The following is a 12990-nucleotide window of genomic DNA, read 5'->3' as shown; positions in this document are numbered from 1 at the left end:
TTAGGTTAGGGAGCAGGTTAGGGAGCGGTGGGGGGCCCAGTAGGTGGTAAGGACAGGACTGGCCCTTGTTCACCAACACCCTGCACCTTATTATTTTACCGGCACAAGGTGAAAAGCACAGCCAGACCCTGGGCAGAAGGGAATTATGGGCAGTAAGGGACATGCTCAGGGTCGGCGGCCCAGTCCCGACCCATACCTGCGCCGCCCCTGCCCGACCACTCCTCCCCTGAAGAGTTAAATTATGTGCGTTAGGGGGAGGACGTTGGGTGGGGGGCCCTGCAAGGGGGGTCAGGGGGGCCGCCGTGGGGGAGGGGAGGAGGGAATTAGGGGACATGGCCGACGGGGGCACCTGTAGGGCCCCTGGGGCAGAAGCTCCGGTGGGCCCTTCACCCCCTAGTCCGACCCTGGACATGCTATTGGGGCCCATTAGTGCTTTTGCCCTTCTGTCCGGGGTATTTTTAAATGACCCCTAAGATCAGAGGTGGAAGGTGGAGAAATATCAAAGCAGCCAATAAGACAGTGGCTTTGGGGGGGGGGGGATGCTCTTGTTGGGTCAATAATCTGTTGATTGGGTGAGCACCTCTGGGTAATCCTCGGTGACCCACCTGGGCCATGATAGAAGGTGCCTAGAGAACAAGCGGTTCTGGTGGTGGGCGGGACAAGGCCATGGTTGGGAGCCAATGGGGTAGCGGATCAGAGCAATTGGGCTCCAGGCATTTATCAAGCCGCAAACACCTGGCCGCGCCGAGCCTCTGACAGAGGAATAATAAAGAAGAGATTTAATTGTCTCTATCCAATGCCGGCATTTTAATGAAGGAAATTCCTCTTGCAATAAATTCCTCAACTATTTATCTCTCTATACAGAACACAAACGAAGCCGCGGTAATTAATTACTAGTGGGAATTCCGGCAGCCCCCCCTGCAAAGGTAAAAACGCGGCTCCGCTGCGGGAAGGGGCTGTAGAACGTTCTGTTTACAGAAAGAGACTAGTTATTAGGTGGGGGCTGAATTTAACTAATTCTGCTACTGAGGCCCCTGACCCAGTGTGCCTCAAGGTATGGGATTGCCATCTTTATTCTAGTAACTACCCTAGCAACCAACCAACTTGTGTAATTTGACTACACGACCATCTGATTGGTCTGATCTAGTGGATTGGGATGCTTCTCCGCCGGCTGAAAACCACCAAGGGAGAATAAACCCCATTAATGTCATTAGCCTAAATCACTGGTGATGCTGCCCATATCAACCAATCAGTAATTATTTTTGTTAGAAAACAAAGCAAAGGTCCGATTGGTTGCTATGGGCAAGTCATGAGACATAATGCACGGAATCCAGAGTTCGATTCCCACGCTGGCCATGGCAAGCAGATGGGCTATTATAGGCCGGGTATGTTCGTGGGCAAGTGGGCATAAGAATAAGGAATGCCAGGCTCACCTTTATAAGTCTCCCTTGCTCATTTTTCAGGGCTCCAATCTCTGCCCCAAGCCCATTTTGCACTTTCTTCACGTTCTCCCAGTCCGCTCGCTGCCGGGCCACCTGAGACACCATCTGGGCCACTTGGTCCGACAGACTAGTCAGCAATGCCCGCTCCTTCCCCCCGGCCACCTTTTGCTCCGAGTCGTGATCGGCCAGTGCTGAGAGCAGGGCGGACTGCAGCCCCTCTAGCCGAGGGAACGGATCGGGGCAGTTGGGGTCGATGAAGATGTTGATGTGGGAACTGTCTGCCCTCTCGATGGTCACCAGAGCGTTGGGATCTTCCATGTTGGTGGTGATGACCGGCGGTGGCTCCGTGGACGGGGCGTGGTAGTGGTTCATGAACAGGACTGCGCCGGTGACTGTAACAGCCAATAGGACGGCCACGGACAGTAGCACGGTGCACAGTATGTAGCCACAGCCTTTCCTCTGCAACAGAACAAATGTCACATGGTCATTGTATGTATGTATGTATATCTTTATTTATAAAGCGCTAGAGGTCCCTGCCCCATAGAGCTTACAATCTAAATACATGGTGCCCTGCAACTGGACTCACACCCTCCAGTTTTTCCCTCAATTTCCTGAATAGCAGATCCTGTGTGACTGTACATGCTGAGGTCTTTTTTGACCATTGGGGGGGCTGGTAACCTAAGTGGTATGGGGTCCCATGATTACTGATAGTGGCCCCTCATATAAGGGCCAATGGAGCAGTCAGTGCCTGCTGGACTGTACCTCCCAATATATGATTGGAACCAGGGAACCGTGGCCACACCCAGCGATACAAGACACGCCCCTTATCCCACCCAAACCTTCCCTAATAATCATTCCTCATTCTCACTGGGTTTATAGTTATGTGTAACTGTCACTGTGTCTGTCCCTTTCCCTTCTCTGCACTGCTGGTTCTGACTCCTGATACAACTCCCCAATATCCATTCATTCCTCATTCTCACTGGGTTTATAGTTATGTGTAACTGTCACTGTGTCTGTCCCTTTCCCTTCTCTGCACTGCTGGTTCTGACTCCTGATACAACTTCCCAATATCCATTCATTGCTCATTCTCACTGGGTTTATAGTTATGTGTAACTGTCACTGTGTCTGTCCCTTTCCCTTCCCTGCACTGCTGGTTCTGACTCCTGATACAACTCCCCAATATCCATTCATTCCTCATTCTCACTGGGTTTATAGTTATGTGTAATTGTCACTGTGTCTGTCCCTTTCCCTTCTCTGCACTGCTGGTTCTGACTCCTGATACAACTCCCCAATATCCATTCATTCCTCATTCTCACTGGGTTTATAGTTATGTGTAACTGTCACTGTGTCTGTCCCTTTCCCTTCTCTGCACTGCTGGTTCTGACTCCTGATAACACTTCCCAATACCCATTCATTCCTCATTCTCACTGGGTTTATAGTTATGTGTAACTGTCACTGTGTCGGTCCCTTTCCCTTCTCTGCACTGCTGGTTCTGACTCCTGATACAACTCCCCAATATCCATTCATTCCTCATTCTCACTGGGTTTATAGTTATGTGTAACTGTCACTGTGTCTTTCTGTCTCTTTCCCTTCTCTGCACTGCTGGTTCTGACTCCTGATACAACTTCCCAATATCCATTCATTCCTCATTCTCACTGGGTTTATAGTTATGTGTAACTGTCACTGTGTCTTTCTGTCTCTTTCCCTTCTCTGCACTGCTGGTTCTGACTCCTGATACAACTTCCCAATATCCATTCATTCCTCATTCTCACTGGGTTTATAGTTATGTGTAACTGTCACTGTCTCTTTCCCTTCTCTGCACTGCTGGTTCTGACTCCTGATACAACTTCCCAATATCCATTCATTCCTCATTCTCACTGGGTTTATAGTTATGTGTAACTGTCACTGTGTCTGTCCCTTTCCCTAATCTGCACTGCTGGTTCTGACTCCTGATACAACTCCCCAATATCCATTCATTCCTCATTCTCACTGGGTTTATAGTTATGTGTAACTGTCACTGTGTCTGTCCCTTTCCCTTCCCTGCACTGCTGGTTCTGACTCCTGATACAACTCCCCAATATCCATTCATTCCTCATTCTCACTGGGTTTATAGTTATGTGTAACTGTCACTGTGTCTCTCTGTACCTTTCTCTTCTCTGCACTGCTGGTTCTGACTCCTGATACAACTCCCCAATATCCATTCATTCCTCATTCTCACTGGGTTTATAGTTATGTGTAACTGTCACTGTGTCTGTCCCTTCTCTGCACTGCTGGTTCTGACTCCTGATACAACTCCCCAATATCCATTCATTCCTCATTCTCACTGCGTTTATAGTTATGTGTAACTGTCACTGTGTCTGTCCCTTTCCCTTCTCTGCACTGCTGGTTCTGACTCCTGATACAACCCCCCAATATCCATTCATTCCTCATTCTCACTGGGTTTATAGTTATGTGTAACTGTCACTGTGTCTGTCCCTTTCCCTTCTCTGCACTGCTGGTTCTGACTCCTGATACAACTCCCCAATATCCATTCATTCCTCATTCTCACTGGGTTTATAGTTATGTGTAACTGTCACTGTGTCTGTCCCTTTCCCTTCTCTGCACTGCTGGTTCTGACTCCTGATACAACTCCCCAATATCCATTCATTCCTCATTCTCACTGGGTTTATAGTTATGTGTAACTCTGTTTCAGGAGTCAGAAGCAGCAGTGCAGAGAATATACACAGTGAGACAGACTGTTGGAAGGCAGAGGCTGGGGAATGGATCAATAAGGGAGATTCGCTAATAGGTCGGTGCTTGAGATGATTCCGCGTCCTTGTTTGCTACAGACACAAGGCCTTTGCGCTCTCCGTGGCTCCGCCCCCTCCCCCTAATCTATTCTCCGATACAGGCCAAAAATAAGTCGGTTCTTCTCGGCACAGAGGCAATGTCTCAGTGTAATGCAATCTTCTGCGCCCGTCTGGGGACGCCATGCAAAGGAATGCTCTGCCCCGAAGTCATCTGAAACTTACTGTCAGTTATTAAGCATTTATTATAGAGCAACCATGGAAACCGCATTTACCAACCCGCAGCCAAGGCAAAAGCCCCCTGTCTGTATGTGCAGGATATATCTCCTTGTAATGCATCACAGCTCTAAAGGGGATGTCACCCCAATAATATCATTTTGTCTATGTCTGAGTGATACTCAGAGTTCCCTGTATAACTCAGCCTGCAGCCTTGTGCCTTTATATGGGCACAGAACCCCTCAGTGACTGCTAATATCCTTATCATTTACAGTAGGGGGTACATTATCCCTTATAATACATGAGTGATACTCAGAGTTCCCTGTATAACTCAGCCTGCAGCCTTGTGCCTTTATATGGGGGGCACAGAACCCCTCAGTGACTGCTAATATCCTTATCATTTACAGTAGGGGGTACATTATCCCTTATAATACATGAGTGATACTCAGAGTTCCCTGTATAACTCAGCCTGCAGCCTTGTGCCTTTATATGGGCACAGAACCCCTCAGTGACTGCTAATATCCTTATCATTTACAGTAGGGGGTACATTATCCCTTATAATACATGAGTGATACTCAGAGTTCCCTGTATAACTCAGCCTGTAGCCTTGTGCCGTTATATGGGCACAGAACCCCTCAGTGACTGCTAATATCCTTATCATTTACAGTAGGGGGTACATTATCCCTTATAATACATGAGTGATACTCAGAGTTCCCTGTATAACTCAGCCTGCAGCCTTGTGCCTTTATATGGGCACAGAACCCCTCAGTGACTGCTAATATCCTTATCATTTACAGTAGGGGGTACATTATCCCTTATAATACATGAGTGATACTCAGAGTTCCCTGTATAACTCAGCCTGCAGCCTTGTGCCGTTATATGGGCACAGAACCCCTCAGTGACTGCTAATATCCTTATCATTTACAGTAGGGGGTACATTATCCCTTATAATACATGAGTGATACTCAGAGTTCCCTGTATAAACTCAGCCTGCAGCCTTGTGCCTTTATATGGGCACAGAATCCCTCAGTGACTGCTAATATCCTTATCATTTACAGTAGGGGGTACATTATCCCTTATAATACATGAGTGATACTCAGAGTTCCCTGTATAACTCAGCCTGCAGCCTTGTGCCTTTATATGGGCACAGAACCCCTCAGTGACTGCTAATATCCTTATCATTTACAGTAGGGGGTACATTATCCCTTTTGGATCAAGCTAGTACCATTTGCTTGACCAATCAGGCGCGTCCCTACTCTCTATACAAGACACACAGAGTACACAGAAAAGTCAGTAAATTCAGATATTCTGCGGAGATGGCGGCTTTAGAAGGGTAAATGTGACAGCGCTTACGGCGCAGCTTTGCCGGGACATAGGAGACATCTTTACATGGCTGTCACATACATAGGGAAGAGAGTGTCTCTTTGTCAGGAGTAGAGCAGTCACCAAGCAAGAGGTGGTTCTGATCACAGTGGGGCTGTCACACAGAGAGAGAGGGGGGCATTTGCGTGACAGTCTCGCTGTGACAGAGAATGGGAGTGTCGCTTGTCAGGGGCCTCAGTACATAAGGGGGCCTGGCGCTCTCGCCACGACACGGTTCGCATGTCACCGTATGATGTCTCCTATGATTAGATCCGTGTCCCCACTGCCAGTGCCCACCACTGTGCCTGCGCTCCGGAGCTGTCACACCATGACAGTCGTGCCTCTCTCACACAGGGGGTCTGCCCTTGAACAGAATGTGCCACTGCCTTCTCTGCTACACAACGACACTCTCCTATTCATATTCAGAGCCATGCCTGCCATACTGTGTGCCTTTAAAGGGGAAGTAAACCCCTTTGTTCAACAGGAGCGCAGGGAATCTGGCTTGTATTAAAGGTTCCCATTGTATTAGGGAACAGGGGCAAATGCTGAAATGGAAAGTAGATTCATTGTGCGGCTCCCTGGTTCCTCAGATGAGGAGATCAAATACCAGCCTATCAGTATAATGGACTCCTCCTTATCTGTAAGCCTGAGCCAGCTGCAAGATCTAAATGATCCCATTATTCCAATGTGTAGTGAGTGGATCAGGCAGATGCAGGATATTACTAAATCTTTGGAGTTTTCCACCGATGGCTTGAAATCAGCCAACCAGAGATGCCAACCAGGATCTACCAATCAGAGACCCCCTGGCCCAGGCAACACCCCTGATCAGGTTCCCTTCTCCCAGGCTAGGACGTATGGAAAAGCATCTGCCCCCCTAACTAGTACTGACCCGGGACTTGGGGCACAAGGGATTTAATGATCCATGCTATATGGGGATAAACTGCCTCTTTCTTCTATGTTCTACTCTATGTGATCCAAGAGGGAGCAGCAGAGATACATTGGCATTGCCCCCACACACTGCCAGCCCTTTCTGCCCCCACCCACTGCCAGCCCTTTCTGCCCCCACCCGCTGCCTGCCTCTCCTGCCCCCACCCGCTGCCTGCCTCTCCTGCCCCCACCCGCTGCCTGCCTCTCCTGTCCCCACCTGCTGCCTGCCTCTCCTGCCCCCACCCACTGCCTGCCTCTCCTGCCCCCACCCGCTGCCTGCCTCTCCTGCCCCCACCCACTGCCTGCCTCTCCTGCCCCCACCTGCTGCCTGCCTCTCCTGGCCCCCCACCCGCTGCCTGCCTCTCCTGCCCCCCACCCGCTGCCTGCCTCTCCTGCCCCCACCCGCTGCCTGCCTCTACAACCCCCACCTGTTGCCTGCCTCTCCTGCCTCCACCCTTTGCCTGCCTCTCCTGCCCCCAGCCGCTGCCTGCCTCTCCTGCCCCCAGCCGCTGCCTGCCTCTCCTACCCCCACTCACTGCCTGCCTATCCTGCCTCCACCATTTGCCTGCCTCTCCTGCCCCCACCCGCTGCCTGCCTCTCCTGCACCCACTTCTGCTGCCTCCACCCGCTGCCAGCCTTTCCTGCACCTGGCTGCTACCTGCCTCTCCTACCCCCACTCGCTGCCTCCCTCTCCTACCCCCACCCGCTGCCTGCCTCTCCTGCACCCACCTCTGCTGCCTCCACCCGCTGCCAGCCTTTCCTGCACCTGGCTGCTACCTGCCTCTCCTGGCCCACCCGCTGCCTGCCTCTCCTGCCCGCACCATCTACTTGCCCCACCTGCTGCCAGCCTTTGCTGCCTCCACACGCTGTCTGCCCCTGGCTGCTACCTGCCCCCACCCGCTGCCTGCCTTTCCTGCCCCCACCTGCCTCTCTGCCTGCTTTCAACTTCCACATCAAAATGTGTATCAGCCTCTCCATCTTCAGTCTCCCCGTTTCTCTTAACTGCATCTCTAGGGCTCCCCTCTGCTTCAACTGCCCCCCCCCCCTCCGGCCAAAGCAGCCGCCTCGCCTAAACTCCTGCATCTCAAAGAGCGGCCATGAAAGCCTCTGCCTGTAACAAAGCTAAATACTGAGCTTTATATACTCATAGTTATTGCGTGTGAGGATATCAGAGGCCTTGTATGTCCCAGCACAGCCTAAAGCTCGACCCCCCCACTCTGTATCACTTACATGCCGTGCCCCGGCAGAACTTGCCAACTATCATACGGACATAGTGGCAATGGGCAATCAGTTGGGGTCAGTTTATCACACAAGGGTAATCACTCGCCCCCCAAATCTTCCCCTCAAGAAGCCTGAGGGGCACCCCAGCCCCGCGCTGTAATGTCTGAGCATCTGCCAGGTCTTGTTAGTACATAGGAAATAATCCTCCATCGCCCCCCAAACGGGAACATAACGCTATGAGATTCAGCATTCAGCCAAGCACAGAGATCAGTAAGATCAGCGGCACACTCCATACATGGGGCGATGAGTTTTTAATGAGAATTATTTTATAGCAAAGGAGAAAACATCCTTTATTTATATAAATCTGTCATCCTATTCACTGTATTACTGAGAATGTTCCATTATTCTCTTCCATCCCTGCACAAGAACATCTAATATTCCACTTCAGTGAGGGGCCCCTAAGCTCATAACAAGGTTACAGATATATAGAAACATTGGGGTAACAGTCACCCTGCTATAGTTCCAGGGGTACCCAGGGCACAAATAAGCACTCACCCCAAATCCCCCCCTAACTGGCCTTCAGGCTGGGCCCCCTTAGCCCATAACAAGGTTACAGATATATAGAAACATTGGGGTAACAGTCACCCTGCTATAGTTCCAGGGGTACCCAGGGCACAAATAAGCACTCACCCCAAATCCCCCCCTAACTGGCCTTCAGGCTGGGCCCCCTTAGCCCATAACAAGGTTACAGATATAGCAAATACACAATACACAATAGATAATATTCACAGGAATATACATTATTCAGTACAATGTGCCTGTAATTGGCTGCAGTCAGTATGAGCCTAGTGGGGGGCAGGCAGAATTGCAGCTCTTTTCCTGGGGATATGGAAGAGGGGTAATTTACTAAATACAGCTAATTGCCACAGAATTGCCCGGTGCTGCCAGGATGACGCTGATGATGGGCTCAGTGCCTGTAGCCGGTGCCTAAGCTAAAGCCCCCCCACTCCCCACGCTACAGGGGCCGCTCACATTGCTGTAGGTTTAGAGTGCAGAATAGATGATTTTTTCCAGCCCTAATTCTTTGAATTTCATTGCTCCGGACCCAATTCAGCAAACTCATTATTGCAATTTACACATCAACGATCTCAGATCTGCCGGGCAACCAAAACAGCCCTTTGGTCCATGAATCACAGGCGGCTGCTTCCAGTAAATAGGGGGAAATAATGGGTTATTTACAGCGCAGAGCTCACAATCAATTAAGGGTATTACACCCCGAACTGCACATTAATCAGCAATTCCTTTCCCAGTGTAAGTTTTCTCTTTTTTAGTTATTTTTCATCCAGTGAAGTTGGCACTTACTTCCCTCAGATATTTAGTGTATGAATTATCATGATTACCCCCTACTGTAAATGATAAGGATATTAGCAGTCACTGAGGGGTTCTGTGCCCCCCATATAAAGGCACAAGGCTGCAGGCTGAGTTATACAGGGAACTCTGAGTATCACTCATGTATTATAAGGGATAATGTACCCCCTATTGTAAATGATAAGGATATTAGCAGTCACTGAGGGGTTCTGTGCCCCCCATATAAAGGCACAAGGCTGCAGGCTGAGTTATACAGGGAACTCTGAGTATCACTCATGTATTATAAGGGATAATGTACCCCCTACTGTAAATGATAAGGATATTAGCAGTCACTGAGGGGTTCTGTGCCCATATAAAGGCACAAGGCTGCAGGCTGAGTTATACAGGGAACTCTGAGTATCACTCATGTATTATAAGGGATAATGTACCCCCTACTGTAAATGATAAGGATATTAGAAGTCATTCAGGAGCTCTGTGATTATACTGTATGTTTCTAGGGATTTGCTGTGCAGAGAAACAATGGCAGAGATATGATGAGAAGCTGTAGAACGCTCACTTCGCGTTCTACGGGAAACCATGGCGCTAACCTTGACTCACAGAGCACTTACTATTTGCTGAATACCAACGTCTCCCTGTGCAATAAAAGCAGTGGGGAAATGTGTAAGTAAATGAAAATAACCGGAGGGATGTGGCTCATTTGCCGTAATGTGGATTAGTAGCCGGGGGAAGAGGCGCCAATCCTAAATCCGTAGCAGGAAAAGTGCACGTTATTTTCTTCTCTTGTTGTTGTTGTTCTAATTTCCCCCCCCCCCCCCCCGCCCCGTCGCTCACGGTGGATTTTCTGCATTTCCATTTAAGTGCAGGAATTTAATTACTATAATGAAAAGAGAGGGATTTAGTGTACTTGAGTCATTTATTTCTCACTAGTAAATAATCCTGTTCGGCACCGCCAGACAAAACTTTCAGCCTCGGAAAATCAACCGCGTCTCCGGGATGGAAAGGGTTACGGATCTTTGGCGCTGGGAAGGCTGAATGTTAATATAGCGCCGAGATGGAAGAGCTCATATACAGAGGGGGAGAGTTTGTGGTGTGACCAGGATTGCTCATAGACATCACTGGGGCTGGGGCATCGGGTCGGTACCATGGGCTGCGTTCATTCGGCCTGAATAGTACAGGGTATGGGGGGTTCTGTTCGTTGGAATCCAGATCTCCAACACTGCACCTTCCCAAAAGTTGTAACAAGTCCAGGGGTGCAAGTAGACAAGTAATGGTGGAATATTAGGAACTTCATAGAAGATCTAGTTCTTTGGGCTACTCCTCTCATTGGACCTCATAACTCTCTAAAGGACAACCAGGTGGCCTATTTCTCTATCTTGTAACACTCCAAAGGACATCAAGGTGGCCCATTTCTCTATCTTGTAACACTCTAAAGGACATCAAGGTGGCCCATTTCTCTATCTTGTAACACTCCAAAGGACATCAAGGTGGCCCATTTCTCTATCTTGTAACACTCTAAAGGACATCAAGGTGGCCCATTTCTCTATCTTGTAACACTCTAAAGGACATCAAGGTGGCCCATTTCTCTATCTTGTAACACTCTAAAGGACATCAAGGTGGCCCATTTCTCTATCTTGTAACACTCCAAAGGACATCAAGGTGGCCCATTTCTCTATCTTGTAACACTCTAAAGGACATCAAGGTGGCCATTTCTCTATCTTGTAACACTCTAAAGGACATCAAGGTGGCCCATTTCTCTATCTTGTAACACTCTAAAGGACATCAAGGTGGCCCATTTCTCTATCTTGTAACACTCTAAAGGACATCAAGGTGGCCCATTTCTCTATCTTGTAACACTCTAAAGGACATCCAGGTGGCCCATTTCTCTTACTGTACCTAGTAACTCTCCAAAGAACATCCAGGTGGCCAATGTCTCTATCTTGTAACACTCCAAAGACAACAAGGTGGCCCATTTCTCTATCTTGTAACACTCCAAAGGACATCCAGGTGGCCCATTTCTCATACTGTACCTGGTAGCTCTACAAAGAACACCCAGGTGGCCCATTTCTCATACTGTACCTAGCAACTCTCCAAAGAACATCCAGGTGGCCCATTTGTCTATCTAGTAACACTCCAAAAGGCATCCAGGTGGCCCATTCCTCAATCTTGTAACACTCCAAAGGACATCCAGGTGGCCCATTTCTCATACTGTCCCTAGTAACTCTACAAAGAACATCCAGGTGGCCCATTTCTCATACTGTCCCTAGTAACTCTACAAAGAACATCCAGGTGGCCCATTTCACATACTGTCCCTAGTAACTCTACAAAGAACATCCAGGTGGCCCATTTCTCATACTGTCCCTAGTAACTCTACAAAGAACATCCAGGTGGCCCATTTCTCCTACTGTCCCTAGTAACTCTACAAAGAACATCCAGGTGGCCCATTTCTCATACTGTCCCTAGTAACACTCCAAAGGACATCCAGGTGGCCCATTTCTCATACTGTCCCTAGTAACACTCCAAAGGACATCCAGGTGGCCCATTTCTCATACTGTCCCTAGTAACTCTACAAAGAACATCCAGGTGGCCCATTTCTCATACTGTACCTAGGAACTCTACAAAGAACATCCAGGTGGCCCATTCCTCTATCTAGTAACACTCCAAAAGAAAGTTCTTAAGGAAACAATAATGAATTAGGACTGAAGGACCTCCATTAACCATATACTAACCATTAACCATTCCTGATAACATGTTTTATATCAATGACTCAGGTAGATACCATGAACAAAACTAGACGGTGCAACACCCCAGTGTTATATTAATTTAGGGGTATGAATGCCCACAGGACCAGATGATGGAAGGCACTGTCTCAGCTCTGAATAACTAGTAGCATCTATCAAACAGAATAAGAGAACATGGAAGGAACAACAAGGAGGAAAGTGCAGAAGAAGATACAGTACATTATACAAATAAAATGGACAAAGGGGGCTGATAAAGCTGCCAACCCTTGGGTGGCATCGTGAAATGAGTGGCTATTGCTGTGTATGCCAAGCTTAGGGGTGATGAGGGGTGTATGAATTTTCAATGAAGTTTACACATTTCACATATATTTTGTAGGTGGCTCTGTTGCAGCTGACCGATTGGCTACAGTAAGTTCTTGCCTTCAAGGTTTTGCACCATCTTTTTGTATCGTATTGTATTGTACTGAAAGATAAATGACAATGCCATGATGGAGACTTTGAAGAAACTGTATCAGCCCTGATTAACTAATAGCATCTATAAAACAGAGAATGATGTCTGACTGAACCTCAGCCTGATATCTATGGGGCAAGGTGCAAAATCCCATCAGATGAGGGCAGCATTGGCACCTTGATGTGGTTCTTTATTGATGGTGGCCAAATTGGGTAAAGATGTGTTCCTTCTGTGAAATAAGTGGATCTTGTTGCGTATAGAGCTTATAAGGGGTTATGAAGTTTGCACATTTCACATATATTTTGTTGGTGGCCCTGTTGCAGTTGACCACCGATTGGCTTCAGGACGTTCTTGCCTTCAAGGTTCTGCTCTATCTTTGAAAGATGCCTGTATGTAAGATTTTTTGGCTTTCATAGAGGAGAATATTGTGCATGGTGGATAATAAAATAAATGTAGATTTCCTTCATCCTCTAGCAGCA

The 12990-nt window shown here is 48.3% G+C and overlaps 1 protein-coding gene across 2 annotated transcripts in view; it reads right to left on the bottom strand.

Moving 5' to 3' along the window:
- The window catches only part of fibcd1 (fibrinogen C domain containing 1), a 43815-nt gene that overhangs the window by 13793 nt on the left and 17032 nt on the right, over window positions 1-12990 (bottom strand). For both annotated transcript variants that reach the window (XM_031890564.1, NM_001079051.1), the window contains 1 exon segment: window positions 1434-1901. In XM_031890564.1, the coding sequence (XP_031746424.1) occupies window positions 1434-1901 (468 nt within the window).

Source organism: Xenopus tropicalis, chromosome 8 (genome assembly GCF_000004195.4).
Source record: "Xenopus tropicalis strain Nigerian chromosome 8, UCB_Xtro_10.0, whole genome shotgun sequence".
NCBI lineage: Eukaryota > Metazoa > Chordata > Amphibia > Anura > Pipidae > Xenopus > Xenopus tropicalis.
The sequence above is the reverse complement of the archived record's forward strand: the minus strand, read 5'-3'. Positions and strand labels throughout refer to the sequence as shown.